This window comes from Dermacentor andersoni, chromosome 9, assembly GCF_023375885.2.
Source record: "Dermacentor andersoni chromosome 9, qqDerAnde1_hic_scaffold, whole genome shotgun sequence".
NCBI lineage: Eukaryota > Metazoa > Arthropoda > Arachnida > Ixodida > Ixodidae > Dermacentor > Dermacentor andersoni.
In genome coordinates this window covers 83,196,499-83,213,544 of record NC_092822.1, presented here as the reverse complement: position 1 = coordinate 83,213,544, position 17,046 = coordinate 83,196,499, and the positions used below count along the sequence as shown (strand labels likewise).

At 42.9% G+C, this 17,046-nt stretch overlaps 1 protein-coding gene across 1 annotated transcript in view; it reads left to right on the top strand.

Annotated features, from left to right (window-relative positions):
• The window catches only part of LOC126528320 (uncharacterized), a 52,307-nt gene that overhangs the window by 3,901 nt on the left and 31,360 nt on the right, over window positions 1-17,046 (top strand). The window contains exons 2-3 of the mRNA XM_072284561.1: window positions 7,358-7,387; window positions 11,084-11,160. Coding sequence (XP_072140662.1) covers window positions 7,358-7,387; window positions 11,084-11,160 — 107 coding nt within the window. The remainder of the gene's footprint in view (window positions 1-7,357; window positions 7,388-11,083; window positions 11,161-17,046) is intronic.

The window sequence follows — 17,046 nt, the reverse complement described above, 5'->3', positions numbered from 1 at the left end:
GAGGACTCCGAAAAATTTCGATCACCTGGGGTTCTTTAACGTGCACCTAATTCTAAGTACATGGGTGTTTTCGCATTTCGCCCCCATCGAAATGCGGCCGCCGTGGTCGGGGTCCGATCCCGCGACCTCGTGCTCAGCAGTCTAACACCATAACCACTGAGCAACCACGGCGGGTCCCGCAGGAGTTGTACGCCTCATTTAACCTACAGTGGTGCCCTAATAATAGTACTTGTTTATTTGCTCTTCCCGAGCCAACGTCATCAAAAATAGCATCACCATTGTTTTTTTAGCGCCGTTCGGGAACACAAATTCTGGTCTTCAACGTTTTCATGCGAAGTTCCATTTGAATAAATAGTGATTCCTAACAACCTTATGTACAGTCGCGCGGAAAAGGCCATGGTGTCAGCGAAGAGCTAAGTACTTTTTTACAGTGCAACTCCGCAAAGTGTAACTGGTTAAGTGCCCTGCATGGCCCATACACAATTATATAGGCGCTACCACTTTTGGGGCAGAATTGGTCTGCACACATTCTCCCGCGACTCTACGTTTAGGTGGCAATTTAAAAGATAGTATCAAAATTTCTTACGGACTTTTTCTCTCCATTTATTTACGGCAGCATTTCTGATACAACTGTGTGCTCTGCCACGTCGAGCTCCATGAAGCTTCCACATCGAGGCAGACCGTTCAGCACATAAACTGCAGGTATGTGCATGGCGTGGCTCTGCCACTGCAAAAACAAGGGTCCGTAGCATGAACCTGCGTGGAAAGTTAGTTACGCTTTCGCTCATTTGTTTAATTTTAGTTTATGAAGGCAGCGGAAGTGAATATCTCCGAGCTTATTCTTCCTAATAACTTGCACGTCACATCGAGCTGGCTGTTCAGTGCAACAGTTACATCCAACGTGTACGCTATTTTTGAAATGTGGCCGCTGGTAGTGAAGAGCGTCAGCATATTTTATCAAACTTTTACAGCCACACGCAGTCATTCTGCGTACTCCACGACCACTCCTGCACAGTAGGTGTGGGGGCTATCCTGTACCTAGGAAGACATGGTGAGAATGGAGAACACGACTCTTAGTAAAACCCACGGAATGATATAATGATCATATCGTGCCAATGGGCGGCACGATATTCTACACAGCACATACGGGAACATGAGTAGACTGGCACGTGCACAACACATACGGCTATGTGTGTGTATATGTAGGTGCCTTATTTTTGTGCATCAAAAGGAAGAAAGCAGCTATACTAAAGAATTGCTGCAAACTTATGGACACACATTTTCTTCATAGGTGAGGACTTCAGTCAAAGGCTAAGTCATACAAAAAAAAAAAACTTTGCCATAGCGCGGAATAAAACCTAGAAACGCAAAAGAAAAACTGGCTGCAGTTGCCCTGTTACTCGAAGTCAAATGCAACCAAAAAAATAATGCGCTTGACTATAGATTCCTGAAGTAATTGTAAGACAACTCCAAGACACTCGGCATTCATTCTACAGCCAACAAAAACTAGCGATGCTGCTTGTTCCTCAAAATGGGCTTCATTGCTGCTTCTTATATGCTTATTTACGTCGCTTCTTCATCAAAAGAAAGGTCGCATTGCTTGATGTGTTCCCCACTAATATTAACGGACATTTATTAACAGCCGATATTTGTTCACTAGCATGAGGGACCATCTCAGGATCTTTATGTTTGTGACGAATACTTGTCTTACCACTTACAAAAATCATAGAAGAAATCTATTCAGGTAGTTACGCCGTACTGCGTTGACGAATCCTATCACTTTCGAACAAAAATTAGCTTCTTCGCGACCTTCAATCAGGTTTTAAAAACCACCTACTGACCGAGACAGTACTTATAAACAATAGAATTCATGATTCAAGCCTTCATCCAGAAAGAAACAGCCATAGGTGTTAGCATTGATATTTAAAAAGCATTTAATCTTCTTAATCACTCCATTCCTCTTTATAAGTTACAAAACTATGGCGTCCGCTGTGTCACTCACTATTCAATAAATTCCTGACTATCACGTATCACGCAATATGTTGACACAGGATTGGGGACATTTCTATGCAAATAATAAAAGCCGGTTTACCCTAAGGATGTATCCTAGGATAACTATTATTCAAACTGTATGTTAAGGATACTGCAGAAGCCATAATTTAACCACATGTAATAGCACATGCTGACCATCAGCTGCTCGTTGCTGACTGACGTGAACTAAACCTGGAAATAAGAATCGACCAAACACTTGTAAAACTAGAAACATGAGCAGAACTAAATTGCTTCGAAGTAAACTCCAAAAAAAGTAAAGCGGTACTGTACAGACCAAAAAGGAAAAAAAAGTCTTTGGCAAATACAGGCGCATTTGAATATAAAACTACAGAGTTAGTGAACCCGGTAAAAACACTATGTTTAATTTTCTCAAGTCAACGAAGCTGGAAAGAACATGTAAAGCACCACCAGTCTAAAATTTATTCTCCTGTAGGCATTATTTCCCGTGTCATCACTCTTTACCTGCTAAAATCAAGCTTACAAGCTTATCATATATTTTATTAGGATATTCGCATCTTCAATATTGCAGGCTTGTGTAGTCCGAAACCAGTGTCGATAACCTCACGAAATTAAACCCGCTCCAAAAACGGCCTGTTCTCTAGATAGCGACTGTGGCATATCTTCAGCCTTCCGTCAGCCCTTTTCTTTATTCAGTAGGCCATTTTTTGAACTACAGTCTTGCACTGCCATATAGATTAAACGTAAAATATGGCGGCATTACCGTTTCTTTAGTTGGCCTCCAAGAAAACATTGTTAAACATACAAGACATAAACAGCCATTGCTACAACCAGAGGAAGTTACGGCAAGCTTTCGCTATGTTACACGGTGCCTACTTTGTTAAACTACATGGAGAAATTAAGCATTTGTTTTATTAAGAGGCTGTATCCATTGTCAAAAGTGTTTGTTTGCATCAGCTACCTCCTGAATAAAATTATAGTGTATTCTCCAAAATAATTTGTCTAATTGAACGATTACAATAAATCTTCGTCATTATTGTATCTACTGTATGTTGCTATTACTCATCATCACTTGTCACTACACGATACAGTTATCACCATATTTCTCACATTTTTTTGTTCTAGCTGTTCTATGCTTTGCGCATGCAGGATTAGTTGTTCAGGCTGTGCATTACGGTATTTTCTGTTAAGAAAATCAAAGATGCAGCATCTGTTGTGAAGAAATTTCTACTGGCCTTCTTCTCCTGCCTAATTTACCACGGTCATCTTCAATATCTGCATTCTCTATTTCATTTATAATTTTCATGCATTGCTTCTATCATGCATAGCGTATATATCTTCTGTATTTTCAGTAAACTCATATATGCCAAAATAATTTTTCTTTCCTGCACTGCCATACGCCACCATGTAAAAGTGAGCTGGCAACTTTCACCAAATCTTTGTAGCTTTTATTCCTGGCACCCCCACCCGGTCAAAATAAAATAAAATTGATTGATTGATTGATTGATTGATTGATTGATTGATTGATTGATTGATTGATTGATTGATTGATTGATTGATTGATTGATTGATTTAGTGATTTAGTGATTGATTTTACGGATAACTTGAAGAGGCGTATCTCCATACTGTCATTCTCGAAATTCATCCCAAGGGTTCACGACTTGCGAACAAACCGGCTATATTAATAAATTGCAATATCAGGTAAAAAGCAACTTATTATGACGTTATATAGTGACTTCTTTTGTTCATTATATGAATGTATGTTTCGTTTATCCCTCCAAGTAATGACCGCCGCTCTGAATATTCACACTCAAAGACTACAATTGTTGTCAACAACATGCTTTTTTTTATGCTCCTAAAATTGATACATGATCACCCCTTGTAGGCCACAATGAAACGCACGAGGGAAGGAACGTCCGAGGGAAGGAAGTGCGACGGTAGCATTATGTTAGGTGTTTCCGACACAGAGCCGTTGGAGAGATCTGCACTTCGCGGTGCTGCGTACAGTCGCGATCAATTTGAAGGTGATCGCTCGAGCGGCGACCGAAACTAGGAGCAGCGCCACGTTACGTCATCGCCGTCGGTCGAGAGGGAAACATAAGATAGCTCCCCTCTCTCTCTTTTGCTCTTCCCTGAGAAGCTGTCATTCTCGTCATCCTTTACGAGATAACTTGCGAATTCATGTCGATTGCATCATCAGCTTTTGTACAGAGGCGTCATTGTTAGCCAAGATATACATGAGATAGCGACGCACACACATCATTGCCATGAAAAGGAAACAAACACAAAAATGTGGCGAGTTAACCTTGGGGGTTACGATTGCAGCCTGGAAGAGCATAAAAGGGGAAGAAGGCAGCGAATTTTTGTCTTCGCAGTTCCGAAATCGGCCACTATGCGGCTTGGAAGGCCCGCCGGTCGATGCTCGCGCGATCACCTTCAATTTGATCGCGACTGTACGTAATCTTGTTTGTGTATTAATTTAAAGATGTTACGTAGCTTATTCACTTCCGCGAGACCCTTGAATAACGTAATAATGTTCGTTTTCAGGGCTCTAAGGGCCCGAATGAATTGTAGAATTTGACGTAGAGCATTGTCTAGTCCGTACTGTTAGTCGCAGTGCAAAGCCTGCACAGTTACGAGCAAAGTGTGAGACACTGCGCCGAACGCATTGCGAAGTCACGCAATGACTCGTCATCAACAGCTCGCAAAGTATCATTAGCGAGGCACAGCTACTGGGGCTCGCACGCATTTGGAGACTCCGGATTAATTTTGACCAATTTAGGTTCTTTATTGCGGAATTGAATTTCAGTACCCAGTTGGCTTTTTTCCATTTCACCCCCGTGGAATAATGGCTGCCGCGGCCCAAACCGAACACGCTATCTCGAACTCCGCAGCCCATTGCCAGAACAAAGGGGGCACCGCGTCGGGTGGAAAATTTATTCCTCGTGCAGTGTTGGCACTTGAGAAATTAACAATTCGGCTAAAGGATCTGTTTGAAATGTATGACATATTCAATAATTTTTCATGCTGTACTTGCAAGGAATGTAGGCCGCTAAACAAGGTAGTTTTGAGCGTTACCTGACTTTTCCTAGACAACCACGTTCCCTGCTCTCCAGTGGGACGGCAGAATATACCTCCAAAAATAATAGGAGAAAATTTCTTCATAAAATAGACTCGGATAAGCCCTGGTATTTTTCAAAAAGTTCTTGTTAATTTCATCCACATGTCCTATCGGCATGTGGACGAAATTGCGTGTGCATTTGGTGGTGTTTTGCTAAATCCGAGGCCGCGAGATTAATTGCCGGCCGCAGAGGCTGCATTTCGACTGGGACGAACTGCCATAACACCCGTCTTCCTTGCACTGAGCGTATGTTAAAGAATCCCAGGAAGTTAAATATTCCCCGCCCCACCCCACTACTTAAACTACCTTGTGCTTTTGGCACAAAAACCACACTGCCTTTTTTTTTTCATTTCATCCAGACCTGCGCAACACGCAGCATTAACACTGACCATCAGCTGACTGATCCCATGAGCATTCCCATAAATATCTTGCAATAGTTCTTGCCGGCAAACAACATACCATTCGCATCCACAGCTAAATAGAAGAGCTCCTTCTGGCGCCAATGATTTGCGAAAATTTTATTTAGCATGGTAGGCTAAGTAAATCACGGGGAGCTAGATTCACAGGACGATTATTTTTCGGGCGTGTACTTATTCAAATTCATGAATTTATCTTTGAAAAGCACCAGTCTTATCAGCAGAGCAAGAATAGAGGCTTGACATGGAGACAAAGCCAACTTGTACTAATTTGCTTAATAAATCTTTTTCTCCGCATTAAATCATTTTACCTTTAATCAGAATTTCGGATAAGTTTTGCCATCCTACTGGTCCTAAAGGCACAAAATCATACAGTGGCCGCCTAGCCCAGACAGATCTGCCTCTCTGTATTTGCGCGTGTTTGTGTGTTTGTGTGTATGTTGCGTTTGTGTGTTTCTGTGTGCCCAGGGAAAATTCACAATTCAGATGTCACACTTCTGTGTGTGTTCCACAGGTGAGGTGAGGTGAGGTGAGTGAGTTGTTAAACAACAAATCTGCCATCCTAGCCGCTTTAATTTCTTCGTTGTGCAGGCGTTCGAAATATCTATGAATGATTTGAAATCAGCAGGACCATAAGAAATCCTTTGTTGCACAGGTGACTTCGTTTATTTTAGAGGCGTTCCACTTGGTTTACTGAACGCAGTGGAACAGTGTTGTCCACCCTGGTGTCGACAGCGCAAAACGTAGACGGGGACAGGAGGCGAGAATACGACACCTCGAGCGCTGCGTTGTGGCGTCTGCTCGTCTCGGGTCCCCGTCTACGTTTTGCGCTGTTAACACCAAGGTGGAGCACCAACCAGCCCAAGCTGCTGTTCTGGTATTGTCTATACTTGCTCGATCACGTGACCAGGAATTAGCATACATGGACGCCATGATCATCCCCTTTGGAATGGGCCAGTGGATTGAATCAAGCTCTTGTCATTGTATTGCCTAATGTCCTATGTTCAAAAAAGAAAGAAAAAGAAATGAAAAAAAAAACGAAGAATTCTCTTTACCATACTTTCTAAGCCGCTATTGGGAATTCGTTTTGGTACTCCTAGGTTGTTTGTCGTTTCCCTACTCTTTTCCCACCAATGTTCCAATGGCCTCTTATTAATCACTATTGCGGACATGTTTACTTTCCCCCGGCTTTCGCTGAATGCCGTGGCAGTACACGGTTCATGGATGACGCTTTCGGCGGTGGCAATGCCGTTTGACTGCTTCACTGCTTCACTGCTAATCACATTAACGTCGACAGTCATGGGAACATGGTTTCTGCCAGATATTTGTTTTGTATTTCCATATATAATCGATGTCTCATCAGAAATTATTTGCATGTGAATCTGTATTTGCACGGCAGTAAATACATCCACTCTGAGGCTCAATATCCTTAATTATTTAAAAATAGTTATCTACATTGATAACAAATATTTAGCCTATCAATATATATTGATTACTTCCTTATTTCATATTATATAGGAAACTTCAGTCAAACACTTGACAAAAGCTTTGCTTTACACAGGCGCCAACATATGGGTTGGATATGCATTATGTCAGTGTCTTTACATCATTCCATCGTTTGCGTTTCCTCAACCAGTTTTAGGCTCCCCGTTTTGTTGCAACTTTCACACCGACTAGATGTATACTCCTGAAATTTTTTTGCTCTATTCCCAAGATATTGGGCCCTATTTTTATTTTGATTTTATACACTATTTCTTCTCGAGCAGACAGGTATACCGAGATGACCACAATATTGTTTTCTTTTTTTCAGAGGCTGCCTTGCAAGGAGTACCTGCGAACCGTAAGTCATACTGCGGTTTGCTTGTCCCGTCATGTCTGCTCTCACCACCAGACATGCGTACCCTGACGAGGGCCTCCCACGCCCTCATCTTCCCTCACCCTCAGGTGGTGAGGTGAGGGTGGGCGGACGTTGTGAAATGAAGGTGCGGTGACGATATGTTTATAAATGAGAAAAAGACGATTCACATTGCTGAAGTACAGAACATTCACACAGATTTTATGCGGAGTGGGTTTAAAGTTAAACGTTTTGAAGTGCACGGGCAGGAAGTCTCTCTAGCTCAGATATGCATCGAAGCCCATTTTTGACTCAAGTCATAAATTACTGTTGACGTTAGCTGTACCTAAACCTATTACAAGCGGTAGCCACATAAAGCAGCAACGAGAGCGGGAGGACCGACGTTGACTTTTTCACGCCACTCCGATGATTTTTTTTTTTTTTTTGCTTGATCACCACCGCTTCGAGCGTTCCTTTATCCGATGTAGACACACTGGAATGCTGTAAATAAATACACAATGATTGCGTTTGGGGATTTTCGGTGACTGATAGCGTTTTTTTTTTTTTTACACATGAACTGAAGGAAACACCAGAATGAGAAAAAAGCTTGTCGGCAATATAGTTCTATATAGATTAAAGTACAATCAAAACTCGTTTCTTTTATTTTTAGCTCGCGCATGGCAACGATAGTCGAGCGCCATTATTCGCACTAAACATTGAGCCTATGTGTTTAAGCTTAACCTACACAACGTCCCGCTGTTGCACTGATTCTCAAGAATGAGCACATAAGGAAAGTTGAATAGATTAACACGTAGCTGCCTAATATATACTCATGAATTCCGACAAATTCTCTGTTTCAAATCACCGCAAGCAGCCTGAAACATTCGGCATGAATAACACCGCTAGCGATTTATTACAAAGAATGCACAACTCAGCACATACATGTTCAACCTAGTTCGCCATCCGTAAGCATCCATTGTAAGAAAAAAAATAATCGTCAACTTCGTGTTGTCAGTGGACATATTTGTTGCTGCAAAACTATTGGCTTCGGCATTTTAGTGCATATTTGCAGGCTTATTTTATTACAACTGAAGTGTTGTAATTATTCCTAAAGCATTTTTTTTTATTTGCCCACTGCCAGCATCCAACCACTGTGGCATAAACGGAAGACGTGGCTTCGTGCTGATAAATGCAGCGTTCTTTTCTTGGCCACGATGACTGGCATGCACTGAAGAAAATTAAGCTTAGATAACACGTTTACTTGTTAAGTGCCATTTCGTATTTGTACAAGTTTAACATCGCCTTCAGATTAATTACCTCCAAGAAAACAGGAACCAAACCATTTAATTTTGTCACGTGGCAGCCCCGCATGAACGTAGCGACCATGCAGCGAGAAAAACGAGACTATCAAGAAGCACTGCACGAGCTGCCAGTCGGCTGGACTGTTAGATACGTCCGCATATATATTCTGTAAATACATACTTACTTTCCTTTGAGTACGCGTAATCCCCGCATCAGTTTCGTGGTATATTATAGTGCTATACATATCGCGATTCCCTTTTCGCTTTTCGCATTTCTTCGGAATTTCACAATGCGAGTTCCATTTATGAGGAGTGACATAGGCGAAACATTATATCTGAAAAATGTACGATTTACGCAAAATTTCTAATCGAGGTGCCTTTAAACAGATTAAACTAATGGCTTTGAAAAAATAACATGGTATATTTGTGTCTGGACTGAAAGCGAACCCGGGCGGCACGGTTACGGGTCGAGCACGCTTCCCCGATTCACGGTATTTAGAAAGGCATCGTGATTCGAAGCCCAGGCTTGGCTTGAGTTCAATGACGCCTGTCGTGAACGCACCAAAGAAAACGCTATGAGCGTCACAAGCGGGTTCGCACTAGGCGTCGTTGATACCAAGTTAAGCAGGGGCTTCAAGTTAAGATGCATTACTGAATACGGGGGCAAACGTGTGCCCATGGCGTGCGTCATTGCACACGTCACGGCGCAGCCAACTGGTTTGCGACCTTAAAGTGAGGCGACTTAAGGTGGAGTAAATAAAGGGAATTCAGGTGAAATCAATAGAACAAGGGTGACCCGCGGCGGTTGCTTAGTGGCTATGGTGTCGGGCTGCCGAGCACTAGGTCGCGGGATCGAATTACGGCTACGGTGGCCGCATTTCGCCTCCATCGAAATGCGACGACTTAGATTTAAGTGCACGTTAAAGAACCCCACTGGGCCCGAAATTCCTGTGTCCCACCACTAGTGCTTGCCTCATATACACAGATCGTGGTTTGAGCACGTGAAAATCCATATTTAGTTTTTATTAAAGGTGAATTAAAGTGCATCAAGGTTGATTAAGGTGGAATAATGTGTATTACAGCGGATAAGGTTGCTACATATTAGAGAAAGGTGGATTTAGGTGGAGTTGTGAAGGGCACGCGACAATGTATGACGTCACGTATTAGACACCTAGCCAATTAATTGGACAAGTCAAAAGTTATTTCGCGTTCAAATACCATGCGGATACTTACCCGATTGTCCGTTTTTATTAGCGTTTGTAATCCCGCGGCGTTCCCTATAGAGTAGCGCGGCTTGAAGGTATTTTTGCCATTGATATTCTCAATTCAAGATAAAGACTCAGTTCGGGAGATCTGTGGGCCAAGAAGGCCTTTCTGAGTATGATTGAGTGAGTCCGAGTGGGCGTGTCTGAGCAGAATTTGCGTGGGTCTGATTTCGAGTGAGCACCAAGCGAAAAATATCATTTGTGAGTGAGTCTGGGTGAATTCCGTATACTTTGCCGAGCAATGGTCAAGCGTCTAAATGGAATGACGTGTGGCAGGCTTTGACCATAGAAATGACACTAGAGAATCAGTGTTGTGAATGAAGCTCGCGGGTCGACAAAAGGTTTGTTTGAAATTGTAGAAAACAGAACGCAAGAGGAGGCTCGTAGCCTTTTCCGCGTGAGGGTGAATGAGGGCGGATATATTTTTTTCTAGCTAAGGGGGAGGGTGAGGGAGGGCTGCCATGTTTTTCGACTCGAGGGTGAGGAGGGTATTTGTGGCGTGAGAATGAGGGAGCAAAATGAAAAATGACCGCAGTTACCCGCCTCTGCTCACCGCACACAATGGTTGCCTTTCAGCCGACGATGTTTCGGATAAAATGTTGTCTGATAATGTTTGTAATCTTTTAGTAGTTGATTTTATACTACATTGCGCGTTGCGTTTTCTTCTGCGGCTAAGATATAAGATTGCTTCGGCAATTCATGATGATAAAGGCAGATGTAGCTTACTAAATCAAGCCACATGAACTTTTGAAGCATGAAAATCTGAGAAACGCGGCACATATCAAGGACAGCCATTCTCAAAACAAGCATTGACCGTGCAAATGTGAGACACACCGTTCAATCCCACACTAAGCGTCTTATGCCACTTAACAGGTGTGTTTTCTAACTTGCAAAAGAATCTTACTGACGCTACTGCCATGAAACATTCAGTTTGTAATGCACGTTTCTTAGCTGCTCAAATTAATGCAGTGACTCTTATCTGAAGCGACATGTACGAACAAAAGTCATGATACTGAATGTAGTCTTTCAATATTCAGGTCTCACTAAATGGCAACTGCAACAAACCCACTTCCCTTTCTGTGCCAACAAAACGAATCTACAATATTTTCGTGTGTTATCTCTATTCTTACACACAGGTGTGCTGGTCAACGTTGAGCCAAGCGAGCACTACACAAACACCAGTACGCGGGAGCATTCGCCACACAAACTGCAGGTGCGTACACATGGTATACACTGATTGCGCGAATAATCTTTTTTTCTGTGCACTGTGTAGTCTTAACGGCTATAGCGTTGCGCTTCTAAGCACGAAGTCGAGGGATGAAATCCCTGTTCTGGCGGCCATATTTCGATGGGGGCTGAACGCAAGAAAGCCTGTGCACTGAGCATTGGGAGCTCTTTAAAAATGGTCGAAATTATTCTGAAATCCTCCACTACAGCGTATAAACCATAATCAAATCGCGATTTTGCCACGTAAAACACAAGAATAACTCTCGCATTTAATGGGATCGGTATTTAACCAGCTTAACGACATACCATCTTCCCGCAGACACCATTCACCAGCTTAACGACAGATCCTCTTCGCGCAGACACCATTATTTACAATCTATAGTGGGCGAAATCGGCCAAGAATACTAATATCAATAATACGTTATGATGTTTACTGGCATCCCCCTTTAAACCGGCCGGAGACATGTATTCAACTAGTGTGCTTGAATCATTCACGTTTTACTAATATGTCGCCATATAACCTACTCTCGCAATGGCCTCGATCTTAACTCTTGTATTTGAAGCGTATATCACCGCATTGTATCATATCCTACGCTTCTGGATAGACTCATGCCCCATACCGCCAACACAGATTACACCGTGTACGCTTCCGCACGCTACAATCAAAGCTTCCATAAACGCGGCCGCCAAACTGCAGCCGGTTTTGTCCCGCTAGTATTGCATAATTAGTGTTCAGCAGCAATAAGTACACAATTTCACAATAGACGTACATCCTAACCATAGGAAAGTAGATTTTTTACATTACGGCTGCCATTACAGTCCTCCTTTACAATGTAATGACGTCACCGCAGCCTCGAGTGATGTTAATGGAGAAATATCTTTACTTTCATTATACTGTGTGCCAATCAAGCTTTTAATAAATGGCGGATACATTAAACTAACGTAGGTTAAAGTGTCAAAAAAGAATATACCGTACTTTGATGATTTGACCCTCTATTTCTCTTTTCATTCCATTACGCAAAAGAGCAAGGACGCTCCGTTTGAGTTCTGTATGACGCCGAGCTGAACGGCTTCTCCACAGTAGCCTTCGCTACATAAACTACAGGTATGAACATGGCTCACTTCGATTGTGCATAACCTTTCCTTTGTGTGTGCAATCGTTTCCTTTACGTACGTTAGTGGTCTGATATACGAGATTACTGTAGAATGATCGACATTTGGACGAGTTAATACTGGTTGAACATCTTGAAGGGGCAGCGCAATATGGCGAAGAAAGAAGGCAGGAGCACACAGGACAGCGCTGTCCTGTGTGCTCCTGCCTTCTGTCTTCGTCATATTGCGCTGCTCCTTCAAGATGTTCATACGAGATTACGCCCTCCTGCTTGTTACTGGGCATTATTTGGCTCGCATGTTCGGGAAACCTTGTGCGCAAATCGCGAACGTTGTCCTACCGTGCCGAAAGAAAGTTGCAAAGCCCCTTAATAATTTCGTTTCACTTCGAATGCTGTGATCCTTTGAATCTTGCCGGTCAGTGCGCGTCATGTTTACATGGTGTTGCCTGCAGATATGACGCATATTCAGCCGCGGTGTTTCCCTCAATGCGCGTATATTGATTCCATTCTGCTTGGGCGAGCACGCTTGTGGATTTTATTGCGATAGAAATTATATGGCCTTGCGGGCGCGTTCACAACTCCACCGTTGGCGTCGGCGTTGTCGTGCGTTCACCATGGACAGCGCATGCGCGGAACGACGGCGAAAGGTTAGAAAATGTTCCGAGATGTGTAGTTTGTTTGGCTGCAAAAGTGACGAAGCGAAGCGGACGCACCGTCGACGGTACGCCCTATCTCCTAGGTGGCTGAGCCCGAGCAGCGTTCATGCTTCCTCTGCTGGCACGACCACGTCTCGCCCCGAACACTATAAGCACGTTCCTGCTTAGCTACTCTGCCTACACGCTGGTCTGAGCGGAATGAACAGCAAGCACCAAGCTAACGTTGTCAAATAATTCTTGTCGAATATCATTCAAACACAGGTAGGCGTTGCCTATACTGCTGGCCCGCTTCGAGTAGCCCAAGTTAGTGATAACTGGACCGAAATATGCCGAAACGAAGTTTTGCAGATCACCGAGGAAGCAAAAAGGTTAGGTCAGTTTGAGGACGTCTTTGCAAAGAAAAGACGTAGTGGCAATTGCAAGTCACACTGCAGCTCGTAAAGTATGTTGTTTCAGTTTACTTTTCAGTCGTGGTTGCTATCATTCCGAAAAGCCACGAGCATTTGCTTCAGTTGCGTCACCACTGATGTGTAGTGTGCAGATGCGTAATGCCTTTACATGAACACACACAGCATCCTATTCACTACTTAGTTCAAAATTACTACGTATAGCAGATACATTGGTGGGATGTCCCCCTGAACAAGCTGGAAGTATCGCGAAGAGCAGCTGCCAGTGCCATCCACTTAGCTGTGACGTAGGGTGGGCCACTACACTCTTAGGCAAAGTTACACCCTTTGGCTTGCCCCTTCTGCCACACAACAATAATCCTTATCTGCCTTGATGCGTTTCCTTTCTTTAACGCTGCGAGCCCGGTACTTTCCAGTAACGAACGGCACGCGTGTTATCAGCATAGAACAGTTTACACCGTTTGGAGTGCCCCTTCTGATAACGCGCGTGCCGTTCGTTACTGGAAAGTTCCGAGCTCGCAGCGTTAAAGAAAGGAAACGCATCAAGGCAGATAACGATTATTGTTGTGTGGCAGAAGGGGCAAGCCAAAGGGTGTAACTTTGCCTAAGAGTGTACAAAATGCACTGCCATAGGGAACGAGGCAGTCCGAATGCTGCTGCGACTGTGCATCCTGTAGGGAGGCTGCGCAAAGCTCCCATTGGCCTCAGCTTGTGGGAACAAGAAAGGTCACTCGGAGCTTCGTGCTGAGCCGCCCAATCTATGGCGCAGGTGGCTTTGACGACGAAGCGCACTTGGCGCGGTGGCCTGGTGTAATCACTTAAGCTCAACGAATACTTTAGCAGCGAGTGCATAAAAACAATCCTAGATACAATATTGTAGTTAGTGTTTGGTGGAATGGGTTAAACTGTTTTACTCATAGATGGCGTCCTGTTAGACATAATTTTTTTTCGTGCGACGTAACTGCAGAAAACCTCATAGGCTGTTAAAAAAATGTCCAAGGTAAAAAAAAAACGCATCAGTAGTGTATTTACAGACACTGATAGATTTCTTTTTGTTTTCTAGTGCTTGAACTCAAGTAAGTTTATTAGGTTTTAATAATATTGAAAGGTATGCTCTGCATAAGGGGCATCGAGAGCGAACAATGCAGTGCGTTCTATTATTTAAGTATGCTGATATCTTGCACAGTCCGTTGTAATAAGTGATTGCAGCATCAAACCATCCCGATGTGGTTATAGCGATCTGTGAGACAGCTATAATGGTATAAGAAAGTACGACGTGCTGAATATGTCCGACTCCGAAATTAAGATATGCGAGAATCATCACTGAGATTTTTTTTTTTTTTTTGACGTTGTCTCCGCACCGATCATAGACGCTCCAACGGGAGTGGCCACGGGCGGTAAGTACCTTAGTCGAGTGTCCGACATGCGAATTTCTCATGTGTGCATTTTAAAATGCCTAAGCACACTGTCGCAAACTTTTTAACTCAGTATTTAAAAGGCAAATAAATGCATTCCCCTCTCCAGCGCTGTTTTACGATAGGGCTTTCCGCAGCTACGCAGTTCGTAACGGTCGTTCGCACTTTTGCCAGTATACCAGGAAAAACAGGAAATGTTTATTTATATTCCCCGATTTTAGCGAAGCTTTCTCCCTTGTTCCAAATTCTAAGCTTATTCATAAGGGTTTATGTCGTCCCCTTTTCTAGTTAGTTGAGTTACAGCATACTTAACTGACCGAGCGCAGTTTGTTGTTATCGATCAAGAGTTTTGCGTGTCTCATTTATTACCCGTTTCATCGGATAATGACCCTTCTACGACCCTTATAATAATTGTACATTTTATTTATGACATACTTAACTTAGTTGAACACTTTCAAGTCCAAATGCAAGTCAGGACGTTTGCGGATGACTATCCTTTGTTCACTGAAACCGCTGCCACCAATGAACAGTTAGTTTTATACATTGCGTGTCTTGAACTCAATCAGGTTGACGAATACAAATGGTCAAAGTTCAAACGCGCATATGTCTAATATTTGTTACTCAGCGTTACGTAAACTTTGTCTTCTAATGAGCTAAAATAAGCGCAATCTAAACTAAGCCTTTAGCTCGTTCAACCATTACCAGACCTAAATTGGATTGCGCGTGCATTACTTGGGACCCTTACACAAAAACTAACATTGACGCAGTCGAGATGATACAGCGCAAGGATGTTTGCCTTATCGAAATACCGACAAACAGGCTCTCCCACACCACTTATGGAAGAACACAGCGTCGCAACGCTTCAAACAAGGCGAAAAATTTAGAGTAATGTTCTCCGTCTAACTAAAAACCACCAGCTTTACTTAAGGCCTATACCTGCGACACGAACGCGGCATCGCAATGACCACTCCAACTCCACACAACAAACTCGATACAGCCATAGCAGTATCAAGAAGCACAAAATGCTAAAGATATTCGACTCAGACATTAGGATATGCGAGAAATATCACTGATACCTTTTATTCCTCTGGTCCTGTTTTTTTTTTTTTTTTTTTTTTTTGCTGCCTTCGCAATTATCATAGTCACGAGGACGGCTGTCCGCACAGGTAAGTACCTTGGCATGAGTGCCCGACCTCCAAATTTCTCTTTCTACTCGTATATTAGGGAACCTTTAGCTCGGCTCCAACCCCAAAACCGCCTATTCCAATACATGTAAAAGGCATATATATTTTAGAGACGACTTTTTCGCTGACTATTAGGAAATCCGCTCCATTTGAGAACAAAAATGTAAATTCAAGTCAGTGCTGGAAGCGTAATGTTAATTTCAGGCCTGAAGTTGCTTGCAAAAATTGCCGAGAATTAGTAAGTTTGGGGGGGGGGGGGGGGGGGGGGGAGAAATGAAGCACGAAGTTTACATATGTGCACCTCGGCACCTAGAACAAGCAATCTCAGTTCTGTGAATTACATAGGTAAGAACACCCAAAGGAGTCGAATCTGATATGAAAATTGGTATCTCACTCGAGTTTGTTTTTATGTTTAAGGTTTTGCCAAATTGCGCCAAATACATTACATCAGTCTAGTCCTACTCAGGTTAACTATTATATGCAATTGGCAAAATCACGATATATTTTTTCGTTGCCGAGTTAGAGAATTGCAAAGTTGATAGTTTTGCTTTCTGAAAATTCTTATTTTCAGCAACTGTCATAAGATAATTGAATGCCTTAATCAGAAATTCGCTACCAGCAATCACTAGATTTTTTCGTTTCGTTTTCACAGCAGCAAAACTGATCAAATACACTGCCGAAGCTAGTGATAAAAGCAATTTCTCTTTGCCGTGTTTTTAGGTAAAAACCCCCGACCTAAATCTTTCTGTTCATGTATGAGCTTCAGATAAATTTACCGTGAACTTCCGATATTCGTAACAATACAGGTGCACAGCATGCGTAGTGACACCGAGCAACGACAGGACCGGCGCCGGTCCTGTCATTTGTGTTCTTCTTCTGTCCTGGTCTATTGCGCCTTGCTCTTTTTACACTAAAACATGAACCAACTAGCCCAAGCAAGAGTTTTACTTGGCCTAATATAGAAGAAATTATACCTCAATATATAGGCCGACTTTCAAACAGTTCAACTAGCAGCACCGAGAGGGTACTCAGTTTTGACAACGGGTGTAGTTAGGGCATTTACTCGTAACACTTGTACTGCCTTAAAACAATGGTTTC